At 42.4% G+C, this 18,858-nt stretch overlaps 1 protein-coding gene across 2 annotated transcripts in view; it reads left to right on the top strand.

Moving 5' to 3' along the window:
• The window catches only part of XPO6 (exportin 6), a 117,095-nt gene that overhangs the window by 63,358 nt on the left and 34,879 nt on the right, over window positions 1–18,858 (top strand). For both annotated transcript variants that reach the window (XM_007988709.3, XM_007988719.3), the window contains 3 exons: window positions 5,173–5,282; window positions 16,090–16,198; window positions 17,487–17,579. In XM_007988709.3, the coding sequence (XP_007986900.3) occupies window positions 5,173–5,282; window positions 16,090–16,198; window positions 17,487–17,579 (312 nt within the window). The remainder of the gene's footprint in view (window positions 1–5,172; window positions 5,283–16,089; window positions 16,199–17,486; window positions 17,580–18,858) is intronic.

The raw sequence follows: 18,858 nt of genomic DNA, 5'->3' as shown, positions 1-18,858 counted from the left end.
ATATGACTTGGAGCAGGGGTTTGATGTGAAAGCTGTCCTTTCTCAAGGAAGGTCTTGACATGTGAAACTAGAAGAGTACCCAGTGGTAAAGATGAGCCAGTTCTGGGAGCAGGGGTGGGAAGGCCAAAACTTGAAGAAGCTCAGAGGTGTCAGGTAGAGGGGCAAGTGCGTGCAGAGCATGAGGAGAGCCGTGCCGAGCTCACTAGTCCTTGGGAGAACTTGAAGTGGCTGCAGGAGGGTGAGGATGTAGGGGAGAAGCATCAGAGGTGGGATAGTTTTGAGACATCCAGAGGAATTTTAAAGGAGACCATGAAAAAGGAGGATTTGAGAGAATGTTGAGTGAGTGTTAAATAGTGTAACAGAAATGGGGGAGCTGAGGAGCCAGTGCTGAGGCCAGAAACAGGAGGCTTACTTGGGGGAGATGGAATGACAGTGTCTTGACATTTCACTCTCTATGTAAAATGGGGTCTTCTGGTGTGTATAGTATAGAAGACAGTGAAACATCTTTTAAAGTAGGCATGTCTTATGCCTGATTCTTTGGATTGGACCCAAAAGTTTTGTGTTTGAGGTCTGCTTATTTCTATTAGTTCTGTGTCCTTGGAAATACCTTAAATTTACTTAGATTTCAGTTTCCTCACCTAAGAAGATAGACTGCAATGGACATCTTCAGGTCTTTCCCCTTATTTATTTTTTATGATTCTTTCAGTAGACTCCTATGTGTCATCGAATTGAAAATGGTGGTTTTATATATTTATATATTGGGAAAGTAATTAGGGAAAAAGTGTGCCCGTGAAGCAAACCACAAGCTTCTTTCCTCCTCTCTCTACCTGCAATCGTCAGACGAGCTCCTTTCTGCTCTCCTGTCTCCTGTATGAGGACCTTCCTTTCTGGGAGCAGGCTGGCCACCTGTGGGAGTAGCTGTGTCTTTGAGGTCCAGACAGAGTCAGATTCTGAGCACTAGGTAGAGGGACAGGAACCTGAAAGGTACACTGTCCCAGCTTACTGTGGGTAAACCAGGGTAGACAGCTGAAAAGGTGGCAAGGTGCACTCTAGGACCAAGGCCTGCTTGTAGGGAAGGTCTTTGGAATAAGACTTAAGAATAAGAAATTAAATGATCTCAAGAGACAGCTTTAAGTTCTCATCTGTTCACTAACAAGTATGATCTTACTCTATCATAGCTTTTTAATAAAGCTATGATAGCTTTATTAAACTGTAATGTGGGAAAATGTGTCTTTCTTTCGTCTAGAGGGTTATATGAATATACTTACTATTTTTGTCTGTTGTTTCTAAAATTCACAAATTTTAGTACAGTCATGCGTTGCATCCCTTAATTGACAGGGATGTGTTCTGATGAATGTGTTGTTAGGTGATGTCATCATTGTGTGGACCTCATAGAGCGCACTTATGCAAGCCTAGATGGGAGCGCCCATCACACATGTAGGCTAGGTGGTGCAGGCCACAAACCTGTACAGTGTGTTACTGTGTAGAGTACTACTCTACTATTTGTACTGTGTAGAATACTGTAGGCAGCTGTAACACAAGGGTAGGGATTTGTATCTAAACATAGAAAAGGTAGAATAAAAATACAGGGTTATCTTATTGGGCCACTGTCATACATGCAGTCTATTATTGATGGAAATGTTGTTATATGGTACATGACTGTACTGATAAACATAATTTTGAAGAACAGTCGTAAGACAGAAGATGGTGCTAGTATCTTCTTTAACCATTTCTCCTTTTCTGTTTCTTTTCCTGCATTTTTCTTTGCAGTGCTCAGCAGGTGTCTGCTGCCTCCTGCCTTGCCTTGCTCGCTGAGCCTCTTGGCTATGTATAATCCTATGTCTCTCTGTCTTAATGCTCCTAAGCTTAGTGCATCCTCACCACTCCTTCTTGTTCTTGTGTTTTTCATTTTGCCCGTTCTTCCTGAAACTGTGCCTGAGATGGTATACCCTGTGGGGAAGGGCTGTGGACCAAGAGCCTTAAGATACACCTTCTTCTTCTTCTTCTTTTTTTTTTTTTTTTTTTTTTTTTGAGACAGAGTTTTGCTCTTGTCGCCCAGGCTGGAGTGAGATGTAGCGATCTTGACTCACTGCAGCCTCTGCCTCCCGTGTTCAAGCAATTCTCCTGCCTCAGCCTCCTGAGTAACTGGTATTACAGGCATGCGCCACCACGCCTGGCTAATATTTTGTATTTTTAGTAGGGATAGGGTTTCACCATGTTGACCAGGCTGGTCTTGAATTCCTGACCTCAGGTGATCCACCCGACTCAGCCTCTCAAAGTGCTGGGATTACAGGCGTGAACCACCATGCCTGGCAAAGATCCACTTTCTAGTTCTGATTTTGTTCCTTAATTGTCTTGTTACCTTGGCAAGACATGACTCGACTTGACTTCTGAGCCTTGAGTTCTTTATCTGTAAAAGAGGAAGATGCAAAATATTTGTCCACTTTCCAGGACTCTTAGGGACATCACATAGACCAATGCAAATGAAAACTAAACAGCATAAACCACTTGGAAGATAAGAGTGGTGTGATTAGTTTCTTAAAGAAACCTGCCTGGATTTTCAGAGATCAGTTAGCCCTGGAATCTGAAAAGTAAATTGGAGTCTAGGTCCATTTAAAAAATGGGTCTGTGAAGGTTTTGAAAAGTTAGGTGACTTCAGAAGTGGAGCCAGCCCATCATCTTGATGACCGGAATGAGCCATGTCCACAGGAACTATCAGAGGCCAGGTCATGGGCATTCTGTGGGCAGGGCACAAGCCCTCACAGTGGGGCCTGCAGGAATGGATGTGAAAGGTGGTGCTTCAGGTTATACAGGGATGTCTGCTCACCTTTCCTCCAGCCTTGAGCATATAGCAAATCCTCAATTCACATGCATGAAGTTTACATGTATAATTATAAAGTACTTTGACGGAGCTATAATACTTGAATTTATGTGGTAGCCTTTCTCAAAGGCTCTTCCTTATGCATCTGATGAACTGTGCTCTTTTGAGGGGGCTGGTGGATAGTTTTGAACCAAGGAGGGATAACGTTGGTGATTGACTTGAGGGAAGCTCAGCAAGTTGAACCCAGGACAAGAAGTGTGTCTCTTGGATGGGTGAGTCTGGTGGCCTGTCCAAGGACTGTTCATATCATTTCTTTCTCCTTTTTTTGAGACAGAGTCTTGCTCTGTTGCCCAGGCTGGAGTGCAGTGGCACGATCTCAGCTCACTGTAACCTCCACCTCCTGGGTTCAAGCGATTTTCCTGCCCTAGCCTCCCTAGTAGCTGGGATCACAGGCATGCATTGCCATGCCTGGCTAATTTTTGTATTTTTAGTAGAGAGAGGGTTTACACCATGTTGGTCAGGGTAGTCTTGAACTCCTGATCTCAAGAGATCGACCCGCCTGGGCCTCCCAAAGTGCTGGAAGTACAGGCGTGAGCCACTCCGTCTGGCTGCCATATCATTTCCATGTGGCTTATTCATTGTTTTTCCTAGTTATTCTCCTGGTTCACTTCATGTCATGGATATTGTCAGTATTGCCAAGTATGAGGTGGAGACAGGACTTGGTCATTTTGTTTTCTGAAGTTGGTCCTGTCTAGTTCCAGAGCTACCCTTTGGGTTGTGAAGTTGGAGTTTGCCTGGCTTTTTAAGTTCCACTTTTTCTTTTCCTTTTTTTATATATTTTAATTTTTTTTCCTCAAATATACACACTGGGCCTCACTATGTTGCCCAGGCCGGTCTCGAAGTCCTGGTCTCAAGCAGTCTACCCGCCTTGGCCTCCCATAATGCTGGAATTACAGGCATGAGCCACCGCACCCAGTCAAGTTACACTTATTCTGTCTCAGACTTCAGCTTAGGTACAGAGAACTCCCACTGGATACCACCACCCAATGTTAGTTATTTCTTGGGCACCTCCATGTATGCCCTTGTAAACGTCTAGATTTCCATGTGGGTCAGCAGTGGAAAGAAACTGATCCAAGAAGGTGATGTTATTGTTTATTTTCATATTTGATCTTGTCACCAAATATGTGGTCCAGTGAGACAGCCACTAGCAAAACCAAAGGAGTCTTTCAGGTAGTGAGCATTTGAGTGGAGATATCAGGGGTTGGAGCCACAGGTTGAACCGGAATGCATAGGGCAAGGATTGGTGTTGGAGATTGTGTTGCCTGGACTTTGCAAGAAATAGAATCTCAGAGCCCCTGAGAAAATTAACTAGTGCAGTGGTCTTCATTGTACTGCTAGGATCCTACAAAGACTTCTCACTTTGTTCCTCCACATCAGCACCTGGTTAGAGGTTGCTATTAGCAAGTTTGACATCCCTGCCTTTGCAAATGGGATAATGCCCTGAGGGTCAGACTTAATGAGTTCATTTTCAGTCTGTTCTATAGGAAGACTGCAAGTGTTACTTTCCTTACATTCCAGTGTGTGAACCTGTCAGCTTTGAAGCCACTGAAACTGATTTTTGCTTTCATAATGGTTTGTAGTGGAAAGAGCATTGGCTGGGGGTAAAGGGACCTGTTTTTAACTCTAGCCTTAAACAGCTTACATCTCTGAATCTCAGTTTCTTTCTCTTGAAAATAGATTTAAACTAGATGATCTGTAAGAGCCCTCTCCACCATCTCAGATTTTTTTTTTTTTTTTTTTGAGACGGAGTCTCACTCTGTTGCCCAGGCTGGAGTGCAGTGGCACTGTGTCGGCTCACTACAAGCTCTGCCTCCTGAGTTCACGCCATTCTCCTGTTTCAGCCTCCCGAGTAGCTGGGACTATAGGCGCCCGCCACTATGCCCGGCTAATTTTTTGTATTTGTAATAGAGACGGGGTTTCACTGTGTTAGCCAGGATGGTCTCGATCTCCTGACCTTGTGATCTGCCAGCTTTGGCCTCCCAACATGCTGGGATTACAGGCATGACAGTCTGAGATTTTAAGATAGATTTTTGCTTGACTTATTTTATAACTCAGTTTATCCTGCACAGTATCTCCCTTATGATGTGTTCCATGGTACTCTTGTCTTGTTAGGTTCGGGAGGGCCCAGTGTTATAGACTGACTAAAATCCACCAGTTTTGATTACCAGGAAACTGGGGAATCTAGGCTTATGGTGTCATCATTCTGCTGGAATTAAACGCTGGCATGTGTGTGTTTCTAAGGAATAGTAGCATTAAATAATTTCATTGTCTGGATTTTTTTTGTACCATAGCCTACTCATGAAGGTTACTTCTCTTGTTTGGATATCTGGACGCTCTTTTTGGACTATCTGACAAGTAAAATTAAAAGTCGTCTTGGAGACAAGGAAGCAGTTCTCAACAGGTAAACTCCTTAAACACTGACACTGACGGTCATTTTGCCAGTTATTCTAGTGGCCTAAGGGACAGCCATGCATCTGGACCTTTTCAGTGAAGCTGAGTCATGTAAGCTGTTTAGGCAATAATGCCATTGAGCATTTCCTTTTTTTTCTCTTTTAAGTATTTTGTTAAGACTTTTTAAAATTTTAAAAGTAATATGTATTACTAATTTTTTATATTTTAATGCGTTTGTGTTAATGTTTTAAATTTTTAAAATAGCCCTTATTTTAGAGATACAAGCTGAAGTATTTATTGGATAAAATGATATGACATCTGGGATTTGCTTAAATAACCCAGTGGGGGTAGAAGGGAAGTGGGTTGGTGTAGAGAAGAAACAGGCTGCCCATGTGTTGGTGATTGATGTTGGAGTTAGTTCATAGGAACTTGGGGTTCATTATGTTCTTACTCCATTTGTATGTGTTTGAAAATTTCCTAAATAAATTAATAAATACCTGTTAAGAAAAAGGTGTTCATTTTTAAATCTAGGAGAAGATACAGAAAAATGTAAGGAAGATAAATTATTCATAATTCCACACCCCAGAGATAATTGCTTTTGCACTTTTTATTATATTTTTAAAAAACAGAGAATGGGGAACGGTTTGTTTTTTCCCCCCATATGTTTCTCAAACCCAGTTTTCTTGCTTGCAGGAAGAGAGTATATTTCCTGTACAGTATGTTCTTTGTGTCACAGGGTGGGGAAAAGAGGAAAGGAAGGTGGAGATTCAGCATGCCAGGAAAATAATGGCAGCATCCATATATGGGGAAAGTAAAAGCGGCAGCTTTTCTTAGCAGAAGCATACCCATCGTAGTCTCAGTAGGTAACTGCATCGCATTCACACAGTGAGCAGGCAGTGATGAAGGAGGCAAAGAATCTATATTTTACATTGTAGGATCAGAGTAGTTTCCTAATAAACTAAACCTGATTCGTATAATTCGTATATTTACGCTATGAGATTACAAACTAGGTGATCTAGCCCTAGGTACTTTATCATACTTAAGAGAGTGCCTGCAGATTTTACTGTTTGGTTATAGCTCCTACTTCTTTGCACAGTATTTATAAGAGCAATTTCAGATTAGGTGGTCCTTGTGTTGTAAAACCAGTGCATGAGGGAGGTTCTGTCAAGTGGAAGCCATGCGGGGAATCGCACAGACCTATGTTTGGATCCTGGTTTTGTAGTTGCTACCTAGGGGTACTTGGGTAAGGTACTTAGCCTGTGGAAGCTTCTATTTCCTCATTTGTAAACTGAGGATGAAGATAATAGTTGCTGATACATTAATTGAAATAACGAACTAACATATTTAGAATGCTTGGCGCGCTGTAAGTGTTCGGCTGGTGGTGGTGTTAGTGAATACTCTTTCCCCATAAATGTACCAAATGGAGGAGGGTGGAGAGGAGAGACTCCACTGCAGAGAAAAGGTTGGACTGGAACTCCAAAGGCTTTTCCATTCCTGAGGTTTTGTGAGTTTTACAAATTCTAAACAGGACCTAGATGTGATAGTATGTACCTATAGTCCCAGCTACATGGGAGGCCGAGGCAGGAGAATCACTTGAGCCCAGGAGCTCAGAACTGCTGTGTGCAGTGATCACACTGTGGCTGGCCACTGCTCTCCAGACTGGGAACATAGTGAGACTCTGTGTCTCTTGGTACCAATCACTGGTTCCATTTGCTGAACTCTGTCTCTATTGAAAATTAAAATAAATAAATATGCAAATTTCTTTTGAGAATTTTATTTTCCAAGTTTAAACATTTGTTCTTTTGTTCCCAAAGATGGTTTTTGTAATTGTGGAATAAGTTCCAGATTGCTACTGTGTCAGGTTATAGGTAGTACGTTCATATATCAGAAATCGTATTACACACAGGAGATGCTGTTTTTGGTGAAGTTGCCAACTTTAAGTAATTGTGTTTTTGAAATGAGATTCTTGAAGGAAAAGTTACTTGTGCCAAAATATCTTTCTTGCATGCTAAATAGGCATATCTTTTTGGTTCTGGGACTATGCCTAATTTTTCTATATTTAGTGTACATATTCTACATATTCCTTCGTATCTCTCAAGCTTGTTGCGAGAATAAACTGAGGAAATGGTTAATATGAAAGTGCTTTTTAAAAAACAGTACAAGGCCGGGCGTGGTGGCTCATACCAGTAATCCCAGCGCTTTAGGAGTCCAAGGTGGGTGGATCACGAGGTCAGGAGTTCAAGACCAGCCTGGCGGAGAAGGTGAAACCCTGTCTCTACTAAAAATACAAAAATTAGCTGGGCGTGGTGGCAGGCACCTGTAATCCCAGCTACTTGGGAGGCTGAGGCAGGAGATTCTCCTGAACCCTGGTGGCAGAGGTTGCAGAGAGCCAAGATCACGCCCCTGGACTCCAGCCTAGGTGACAGAGTGAGACTGTCTAAAAAAAAAAAAAGAGAAAATATATACTAGCAGATTATTAGTATTAAACACACACTTCTGCAGATCATTATACCAACAGAAGGAGCAGTGGTGTAGAGAATTTAAATTCCTTTTTTGCTTTAGGCTAGCTGTGTTTACTTTTGGTCAGGTTATATGCTGATCACATTTCCTCTTGCAAAATGGACGTACTTAATACTTCTCTTGCAGGATGGTTGGGGTTCAAGGAAATCATGTATGTAAAATAGCTGGCACAGCATCTAGATATATTAGGCACTCAGTACGTGGTCATAGTGATGACAAATAGCAAAGAGGAATAATAGAAGATGTTACTGCCTTTCGACTGTGGTTGTGACTGTGGAGATAGGTGGCATGGCCCCTGGACAGTCTAAAGGCCTTTAGCCTATCTGCAGATGTTTGCCTGCCTGCCTAGGCATCTGTTATCTAATGTCACAGTTGTTAGTTGTTCTGGCTGACCACTTGAAACAGTGGGAATTTTTTTCATTGATCATGTGATTATCATCCTAAATGTGGCTTTCTAATTTTTTTTTTTTTTTTTTTTTTTTTTTTGAGATGGAGTCTTGCCCTGCCGCCCAGGCTGGAGGTGCAGTGGCGCGATCTCGGCCCACTGCAAGCTCTGCCTCCCGGGTTCCCGCCATTCTCCTGCCTCAGCCTCCCGAGTAGCTGGGACTACAGGCGCCTGCCACCTTGCCCGGCTAGTTTTTTTTGTATTTTTAGTAGAGACGGGGTTTCACCGTGTTAGCCAGGATGGTCTCGATCTCCTGACCTCGTGATCCACCCGTCTTGGCCTCCCAAAGTGCTGGGATTACAGGCTTGAGCCACTGCGCCCGGCCGGAGGCTTTCTAATTTTTCATGATTTATTCTTTTTTAAGTGTAACACATATAATGCCTTTATGCCTTTGAAAAATAAAACGACAGGCCAAGTGCCATGGCTCATTCCTGTAATCCCAGCACTTTGGGAGGCTGAGGCAGGAGGATCACTTGAGGGCAGGAGTTTGGGACCAGCCCGGCCTACATAATGAGACCCTGTCTCTACAAAAACTTAAAAAACAAATTAGCCAGACATGGTAGTGTGCACCTGTAATTCCAGCTCCTTGTGGGTACCTAGGTGGGAGGATCACTTGAGCCCAGGAGTTTGAGACCAGCCTGGACAACATAGCAAGACTCTGTCTGTACAAAAAATAGAAAAAATGGTGCATGCCTGTAGTCACAGCTACTCAGGAGGCTGAGGCAGGAGGACTGCTTGAGCCCAGGAGTTGGAGGCCACAATGACCTATGATCATGCCATTGCACTCCAGCCTGGCTGACAGACAAAGACTCTGTCTCTAAAATAAAATAACAACAACAACAAACCCCTCCAAGCTCCTCTGGTTAATGCTGTTAAATAGTAACCACCATCTGGGGAACTGCATGTCCTATCAGATACCCCCTAGTGGTCTAGGACAGTAGACTACAAAGAACATGTGTTAGTCCACTGGGCTGCACAAAGAAACTATTTCAACTTCAGCTTATAATTTTTTCGGTAACCCTTACATTCACCACTCCAGGCTGTGGGAGACTCTTAATATAGCAGAGAGATACTGTTTTGCAGGAGCGGCTGCTGAAGAACACTGGCTTCTGGTGATGACCGTATTTATGTTAACTAAGAGTATGCACGTGTGATCAAATGTTTGTCAGCTGATAAAATATACCAGAGAGAAGTTGGGATATTCTGGAATCATATTTCAGAAGCAACTAATCTTGCAGGAAGTAGTCAAAAATGTTTTCTTGCTGTCTTAAATGGGAAACGTAGGTGTGGTTAAGTCACAAAGGCAGCACTCGTTTCCTGTCCCTTGTGGTTTAAAGGTCTTGCATCATTCATCACAACAAAGTGGTAAGCATTGTAAGCTACTAATTTAGAAGCACAAATGTACATAGATTTATTTTTGGTCCTAGGAGCTTGGAAATTGGAGCTCTGCATGGTCCCTTGCCTGGTCAGGAGTTTCTTGATGAGAGACGGTGGGGACTTGAGAAAGCCTGAGCCCCAGTGTTAATTGGGTAAATGTTCTGTAGCCATTCCTGCAGAGCGGAATGGCTGATGGGGTAGACGTCCTGATCTCTATTTTGAGGTGGTGGCATGGAAAGGCCCGGATTTTCTTTTCCTTTTCTTTGTTTGTGCTTTTGGATAGTTGTGACTTCCTCACAAATTGTTGAGAAAGTGGAATGAACCAATGAGTGTAAAGTGCCTTGGCTGACAGTAGGTGCTCAGTAAATAAGCATTGGTTCACCTCCCCTTTCTCTCTCACTTCTGGCTCTTTGTGCTTGTCAATGTGAGGGGAGTCACCTGTGTAGAAATTTATTTTTACAGGAAGATGAAGAAACCTGAGTGTGTGAAGCAACCTAAAGTCATTGTGTCATGTTCTATGAGCCTCTTTGTGACTAGACTTCTGGCAAGTACCGGCCACAAACCAGCGTAGGGATTCCGGTGACATTAGATTGGACTGTAAACAAATGTGAGCGAGCGTGAGAAAAACTGCTCCTTGCTTTTTGGAGTGGGTGAACCTGCTTAATAAAGAGGAAGTGCCAGTGTTACACATAACATTGTGGTGCAATAAAAGGTGTGAACAAGGTTTAGATCAGAGCTCTAGCAGCTTTCTAGTTCCTGTTCTTGACTGCCCCACAGGGCAAGTGAATAGAGTCTTAGTTGCTTTATTGAGTTGAAAAAGCTATCCAGGAATATGCTTCAGTCCTTTGTATTTACTTGACTTAGAATTTTGTCTGTTTATCGCCTGTGTGTTTTTCATTCATTTCTTTGTTCATTTGTTCTTTATTCATATATATTTTATTGAGCACCTACTACGTAGTTGCTTTAACATGTATAATTTTATTTAACTTTCAGAACTTGAGGCCTATAGGCTTATCTCTGTGGTATATATTAGCCTTTAATGCGTAAATTTCCTTCTAAGCCCTGCTTTAGCTTTATCCCTCAAATTTTTTTTTTTTGAGACGGAGTCTCGGTCTGTCACCAGACTGGAGTGCAGTGGCGCGATCTTGTCTCACTGCAACCTCTGCTTCCTGGGTTCAAGCAGTTCTCTTGCCTCAGCCTCCCGAGTAGCTGGGATTATAGGCATACACCACCATGCCCAGCTAATTTTTGTATTTTTAGTTGAGACGGGGTTTCACCATGTTGGTCAGGCTGGTCTTAATCACGTGACCTCATGAGCTGCCTGCCTCGGCCTCCAAAAGTGCTGGGATTACAGGCGTGAGCCACCATGCCTGGCTATCCCTCAAGTTTTAATGTTACATTTTAATTTTCATTTGATTTAAACTATTTTCTAATTTCTTTGGAGATTTCCTTTGTTTAGTTTCCAAATATTTGGGGATTTTCCATATACCTTTTTGTTATTGTTTTCTAGTTTAATTTGTACATGTCTTTTTTTTTTTTTTTGAGATTGGGTTTGAGATTGGGTCTTGCTTTGTTGCCCAGGCTGGAGGAGTGCAATGGTGTGATCTCGGCTCACTGCAACCTCCACCTCCCAGGTTCAAGCGATTCTTCTGCCTCAGCCTCCCAAGTAGCTAGGATTATAGGTGCTCGCCACTACCTCTGGCTAATTTTTGTATTTTTAGTAGAGACAGGGTTTCACCATGTTGACCAGGCTGGTCTGGAACTCCTGACCTCAGGTGATCTGCCTGCCTTGGCCTCCCAAAGTGCTGGGATTACAGGCATGAGCCACCGCGCCCAGCCTGTACATGTTTTCTTTATCCTACTTGTTCTATCAGTTACTGAGAGAGGAGTGAATTCTCCAAAAATAATTTTGGATTTGTCTGTCTCCTTTTAGTTTGATCAGTTTTTGCTTCATTTATTTTGAGACTCTGTTAGTTGCATACACGTTTAGTTTTCTTTTCCAGTGTGTCTATTGAGTGTCGGACCACATTTCTTTATGTGGGTTTTTGTGATGGTTGTTCTGGGTATTATACTATATATACTTAACTTTTCACAGTCACATTTTACCACAAGGGTGGTATGGAAACCTTACCACCATATAGATTAGAGTCCTTTAGCCTCTCTTCTTTATATTGAGGTTTTACATATACATACTTGGAAAACCCCACCAATGTTCTAATTTATACACATACCCATCTTTCATATTTTATAGCTCTTAAGAAAGAAGTAGTCTATTAGATTTACCCAGACATTGCCATTTCTCTTGCCTTTCCTTCATTCTTGAAGTTCCAGGTTTCTTTCTCATATTGTTTACCTGCTCTGTTAGTTATCTGGGGCCTCTATAACAAAATACCACAGGCCGGCCTTAAAGCCTTAAACAACAGAAATGTATTTTCTCATAGTTTTGAGTCTACAAGTTCCACTTCAAGGTGCTGGCAGATTCTGTTTCTGTGAGCTCTCTTGGCTTGCAGACACCGCCTTCTCTCTGAGTGCTCACGTGGCCTTTCTTGTGTGCACGTGAGGAAAGGGAGGGAGAGAACTCTTGTGTCTCTTTGTCTTCTCATAAGGGCAACAGTCCTATTGGATTAAGGCTCTGCTCTTTGACCTCAGATAACTTTATTACCTTTTTATAGGCCCTGTCTTCCAAGTACAGACACATTGAGGGTTAGGCTTCAATATATGAATGAGTAGTTTTTGGGGAAGAGTCGCACAATTCAGACCTTAGAGGAACCTCATGGAGCATTGTTATTATAGCTGTTTTAGAGTCATTGATAATTCCTACACCTTTGTCATCTTGAGGTTGCCATCTGTTGATTGTCTTTTCCTTGAGAAGTCGTGTCTCTTTGTGTAGCAAGTAATTTTTTGAATCCTTTTACCTATTTATTCTACTATTAGGTATGGTTTCCCTCTCCATCATCACCTTATGGTCAGAGATCGATGCTGGATATGCTACAGACATCACACCCACGATTCAGGCAGCAGAAATGAGAAGTGGGATAGGTTGGGCTAGAGAAGACTTCTTAGAAGTCCCACCCAGTAGCTGCTTTCAGTCTCTTGTTGGCCGCCTCCATGTTCAGGGGAGATGTTGTCTTTGAGTTGGCCCCAATACTCAGTGTTCTCTTGCTGAGGAAGGAGAATGGGTATTGAGCAGGCAACCAGAGTGTCTGTCACAGGCATATAGTTTCTCCACCTCCCACATGACACTTGGGGAGATCAATGATCTATGTACATATTTGCCTGGTTTTTGCTTGTACTTAATTTTCTAAGTGATACAGTTTTTTTTTTCTTTTTTCCAGCCAGAGTTGCCAATTGCCAGTTAAGATTTTAGGTCTAATTTAGGGTTACATTTGCATAGAAAGTCTCTAAATTTCCTTTTAGCACAGCAAGACAATTTATAGATGACAAAATTCATCTGTCCTCTGGTCTGAAGTAGATTTTCTTTCCTAGCAGAATTGTGAAAATATTTTGATCTGTCACAGCAATTTGTAGCGTGAAACTTCTGTAACTTTAGAATTTATGTCTTGAACAAAGGCAAAAACATAAACTCTAGGCCTAAATGTTTGATCTTACCTTTCTATGGAGTTTACTAAGTGGGATTTTGACTTTATTGGGTGAATTTTCCCACAGATGTTGTTGATTTTATTAGTGCCTTTTTCCCTACCAGCATTCTTTCCTGGGCCCTGTTCAGTTGCCAGTCTACTTTAGGGCTGGCGTGTGTTAGATTGTTAAGTCGTTTGCTTACAGTTGGGGAGTCACTGCTGGATATGGTAAGTAAGGAGTGTCTGTCTCTAGTTAAGAAATGAACTGTCGGGAGCTAAACAGTGGGTGCTCATGGACATAGGATGGCAACAGCAGACACTGGAGACTGATAGAAAGGGGAGTGGGGAGGAGGGCAGGGGCTGAAAATCTATTGGGTACTATGCTCAGTGCCTGGGTGAGGAGATCAGTTGTACCTCATACCTCAGCATCACGCAGTATACTCCAGTAACCAGTCTGAACATGTATCCCCTGAATCTAACATAAAAGTTGAAATTATGTTAAAAAGTAAGTAAATAAATACAAATGTCAATTTTGGCATAGGTTAAATTCTTAATGTAAAAAAAAAAAAAAAAAAAAAAAAAAAGACACCAAAATCTGAAATGGGACAATCCAGGAGGATTTGTAAGTGGTCTGTAGACTGAGTCTCATCGCATGGGCTGTACCTCATGGACTAAATGGACCGTATTTGGTCTTGGTATTGGATATCTTTTAGCTTTGATTATCATGTTGTCCTAGTACTCAACTGTAGTAGATTGGGTGGTGTATTAGTTAGAGTCCTGTCAGGAAATCAGAAACCATACTTAATTATTTGAACAGAAAATTCAGTGTAGGAAATCGATTAAATAGGTTTCAGAGGGAACACTGAGATAACACGGTTGGTAAGTACAGGAAGTGGCTCCACCCCTAAGGCTAGAAGTACAAAGGCAAGAAGCTGGGGCTGTCAAAATCTGGATGATCAGAGCTTGGGCCCTGAGCAACTAGGGTTCAGATCTCTGAAGAGGCAGCCCCATCCAGCTGCTGCAGGAGTTCAGAGGAGGGACCTTTTCGAACTGGCACCATTCCTTTGAGGAGAGGGTGTTGCCTCTACCTCTGAGGGTGCACGATACTAGTTCTGGGAATGTGGAATGAAGCTGGAAACTGGAACCAGTTGCTGCTGCCAGGTATCTGTTGCTGGGGCAGCACTGCCAGGACAGCAAGCCCACAGGAAGGATACAGTCCTTTTGTCCCTTCTGCCTTCCAGTCTCCCTCCAGTGTCCCTGCTACAGAACCTAACTGACTGAAACGAAGTATCCTTTGAGTCTCAGCCCCAGCATTGCAACTGTGGAGAGTAGATTGATGTGGAGAGCTTACTAACCAGCACTGGGTGGTTAGTAAGTGGGAGCAATCCGTTAACTTATCTTAGAAGCATTTCAGGATAGGCGAGTATTTAATTTAGGCAACATGATTTGTTCTTGAAAATGAGCAGTTTGTTGGTCTTTGTGGTAGCAGTTGTTGCTTATAACTTGGTATCTTCTGAGTTGGGTTCTTACTACATGTGGGAGATACCAAACCTACCGCTCTGAGTATTTCTTTGAGAAATTATTCTTAGACACAAATCAGAGGGTCATGGTTTCCCCAGGCTCTTTTTAATTTCTAAGTCTTCTTAAAATGGACTAAAGATTAGGTTTTGGGAGTTGGGTGGAGCAGGCTTAAAACCCATTGGTGCCGTGCGCAGTGGCTCACGCCTGTAATCCCGACACTTTGGGAGGTCGAGGCTGGTGGATCATCTGAGGTCGGGATTTCAAGACCAACCTGACCAACATGGTGAAACCCCATCTCTACTAAAAATACAAAAATTAGCCAGGCATAGTGGCTCACGTCTGTAATCCCAGCCACTCAGGAGGCTGAGGCATGAGAATCACTGAACCTGGGAGGCAGAGGTTGGAGTGAGCCAAGATCACGCCATTGCACTTCAGCCTGGGTGACAGAGTGAGACTCTGTCTCCAAAAACAAAACAAAACAAAACAAATCCATTGGTGATTTATGTGTAGAGACAACATGATTTTGAGTTACGGAGCCCTGGGTTTGAAATAGCTTTGTGGCCTTGGACAGTTTATTTAACTTCGGTTAATTGTTGTTTCTTCATCAGAAAAATATTGATACCATTTACTTCTCACAGCTGTTAAAAGCATTAAATCATTGAATTAGGTAATATTTATATGCAGTGCCTATCATCCCCAGAGCAACTGCTAAGACCATAACTTGAAAATACTTAGTAAAAGGAAGGACAAGAGATTTAAAATGCAGCACTAGAAAATACCTGTTTGACCCAAAAGAAGGCAGGAATGGAGGAATTGAGGAACGTAAGTCATAGAAAATAAATAGCAAAATGGCAGAAATGAGGCCTCCTTATCAGTAATTACATTACATTTAGTAGATTAGATTCTCCTGTTAAAAAGGCAGAGAATAGATTTTTTAATAAAGCCATGACCCAATGACATGTTGTCTGCAAGAGACTCACTTTGGATTCAGATACAAATAGATCGAAAGTAAAAAGATGCAAAAAGATATTCCATGCAAAAAGTAACCAAAAGAAAGCTCAGGTCTCTGTACTAATAGCAGACAAAATATATTTTAAGGCAGAAATTATTGTCAGAGACAAAAGAGGCTATTATATAAACAGTCTGTCAGGAAGATACATGGTGCCTGGTACATCGTTAAATAAATACCTCTGTTTCTGTTCCATGCGCGCACACACCTGCCAACCCATAAACTCAGCCTCAGGAATTTAGATGCTCCTTTTCCATGGTTATCAACATGGACACCACTTCTTTTATAGTGCAGGGGACCTTTTCCAAATTCTAAGCTGAAAGCCTCCTTTCACCTGATTGATGTTGAATTTCTCCCTGCCGTGTAGGTACGAAGATGCCCTGGTGCTCCTCCTCACAGAGGTGTTGAATCGAATCCAGTTCAGATACAACCAGGCCCAGCTGGAGGAGTTGGATGACGAGACTCTGGATGACGATGTAAGCGGCACGCCCTGATTGACTTTTTGTCGCTCTCATGTTGTAATGTGAATCAGAATGGGGACCTGTAACCCAGAGCCCTCTGCTCCGGAGACTGTTCTGAAACCAGAGTAGTCTTCTGGTTTGAGTTGTACATTTGAAATTTTTAATCTCTTGCTAGTCCCTTTTGACTTATTAACCATAAAAAATGTTTTACAGCCTTTTTTATGTGGACTAGAGATGTAAGTAGAGAAACCGTATGTACAATGAAAAGTAGTTTAGTGAGAACTCTGTATCCTCTCTGTCTCCCCTGCCTTGCACCCTCGCCTCTGCTCCCCAACCTGGGCAGTGGTAAGAGCTGGCTGGATGCTTGTGGAGACCGTTAGCGAGATACTGAACCAATAAGGCTAGAATGAAAGGATGTCTGTTTGGGGTGTATTATGCAAACTTCTATTTCTTAAAATCAGTCTTGAATTTTCTGATGCTGATGTCCCCAACGTTAATAAGGAAAATGTCTGTAAGGAAACAATTCCAGTGTTTGTTTGTTTTTTTTTTAAACCATTAGGTGCTTAAAATTTTTCAAATTAACTGCTGCTGTTCTGAAAGTTAGAGTGACTGTGGCATGGTCAAGAGCTTATGGGTGATCATATTTGGGTTACAGAGAGCCCTTTGCTTAGAGCCAGATGTCCTGGGTTTGAAGCTCTGCAACCTTGGGCATGGAGGAGATTGGAAGGCTGGGTGTGGCATTTCTCTAAGCCATAACGTCCTCATCTCCCAAAAGGGGAATGACATGTCTTGCTTCTTAAATGTCAGCATGGATAAGAATCACTAGAACAGCTTGTTAAAGCAGATTCTGATTCTGGAGGCTTAGGGTGGGGACCACAGAATTTGCATTTTTGACAGCCCCCGCCAAGGGATGCTTTTGCTGACTGGCTGTGGACCCCATTCTGAGTGGCACTGAGTCAGTCGGTTATTTGGATAGGGACACAGTAGTGGACTGTGTCAGAAGGTAATGTGTGATCATTTCCAACAGGTGATTTCACAAGTGGCCCTCCATCTCTGTATCCTATAACCCAAGGGGGGAAAATAGGTTATTCTATATGGATCATTTACTTTCTGAGGAAATAGTTTTTAATGAAATTAATTCATTGTTTTTAAAAAATTCTAGCTTGGCCTTTTTATTGTACCAGATAACCTGGTTCCATCATTTTCCATTTCTTCAAAATTTTATTTCTGAAAGTGGACTTGAGGTTGGCAAGGAAGATAAGAGGATTCTGGGAGAGCTAATTTTCCTGTGCTTCCCCCACAGCAGCAGACGGAGTGGCAGCGGTACTTACGGCAGAGTTTGGAGGTGGTGGCCAAAGTGATGGAGCTCCTGCCCACGCATGCCTTCTCCACACTGGTAATGTGCCGTTCGGGGGAGTGGAAAGTGTAGTGATTTTCCTGTACACAGAGCATGGCTGGTTGACTCCCCTGTGTCTGTCTGTCTGTCTGTCTCTCTCTCTCTCTCTATCTTCCCCCCGATATGTACTTTTTAAAAACAGAATAATAATTACCATTTAACTGTTGCTCAAACTGAACAAATACTAACATTTCCACAAAATATTAAACCAACTTTTGGAACCCTAGTTTAGTCTTGGATATAATAGGAATTTGACTAAGGCCTTAATACCTTTATCAGTAGCTTGCAAGTGGCCAGGCCAAGTGGGAGCTGTTACTTATAGAAGTTACATTGCCGAAAAGCTGTCCGTTGTAAAGCTCACTCTTGGCAAATTGTTAGCTTTCTCTGCCTGTGTCTATATGTGCTGGAATCTTTAGTTGTAAGGATTGATTCCCTTTCCTATGTGGTGCTTGTTATTCAAAGAGATTTTCATTAAATTCATCTCTTCTTCAAGGCAAGGCAGTTATTAGGGTTTTTTTTTTTTCTTTTTTGAGACAGAGTCTCACTCTGTCGCCCAGGCCAAAGTGCAGTGGCGTGATCTCGGCTCACTGAACCCTCGCGGGTTCAAGCGATTCTCCTGCCTCAGCCTCCCGAGTAGGTGGGACTTCAGGTGCCCACCACCACACCCAGCTAACTTTTTGTATTTTTAGTAGAGACGGGGTTTCACTGTGTTAGCCAGGATGGTCTCGATCTCCTGACCTCATCATCTGCCTGCCTCTGCCTCCCAAAGTGCTGGCATTTACAGGTGTGAGCCACCGCCCCTGGCCATAGCGTCATCTTTTGCATTGAATGACCTAGCTGTACTTGTGTTCTCTCCTGAAAAGCTTCATTTTACTTTGCCATCTGCCTTTCTTAGGGGCCGGTCACGTTTTAATCTTACTGGTGAGTGTAGCAGCTTGCGAAAGAAAGATGCAGCTCTGGTTATGATGTTCTGACTGCTACTTGAGCAAGGGAACTGACTTCCAAATAATTAGGCCCATCTTTTCACTTTTCCATGTACTTTAATAAGGCATAGCTGACATTTCTCTCACATAGATGTTCCCTTGGATTTGAAGGGAGATATGGTCCCTTCTCAGAGTTCTAGAAGGTATAGATCATTTCAGGGTTTGATCTCCTCTGTTAGGAATGTAATAGTCATACCACAGTGTCCTTTGCTTTAAAAAAAAAAAAAAAAAAAGAGGGTCGAACTAATACGTTTTCTTTCTTACTCTGTATTAATTGGTGGTTTCAATTGTAGAAG

The sequence above is a fragment of the Chlorocebus sabaeus genome, chromosome 5 (assembly GCF_047675955.1).
Source record: "Chlorocebus sabaeus isolate Y175 chromosome 5, mChlSab1.0.hap1, whole genome shotgun sequence".
Lineage (NCBI taxonomy): Eukaryota > Metazoa > Chordata > Mammalia > Primates > Cercopithecidae > Chlorocebus > Chlorocebus sabaeus.
This window is presented reverse-complemented; position numbering and strand designations above follow the sequence as displayed.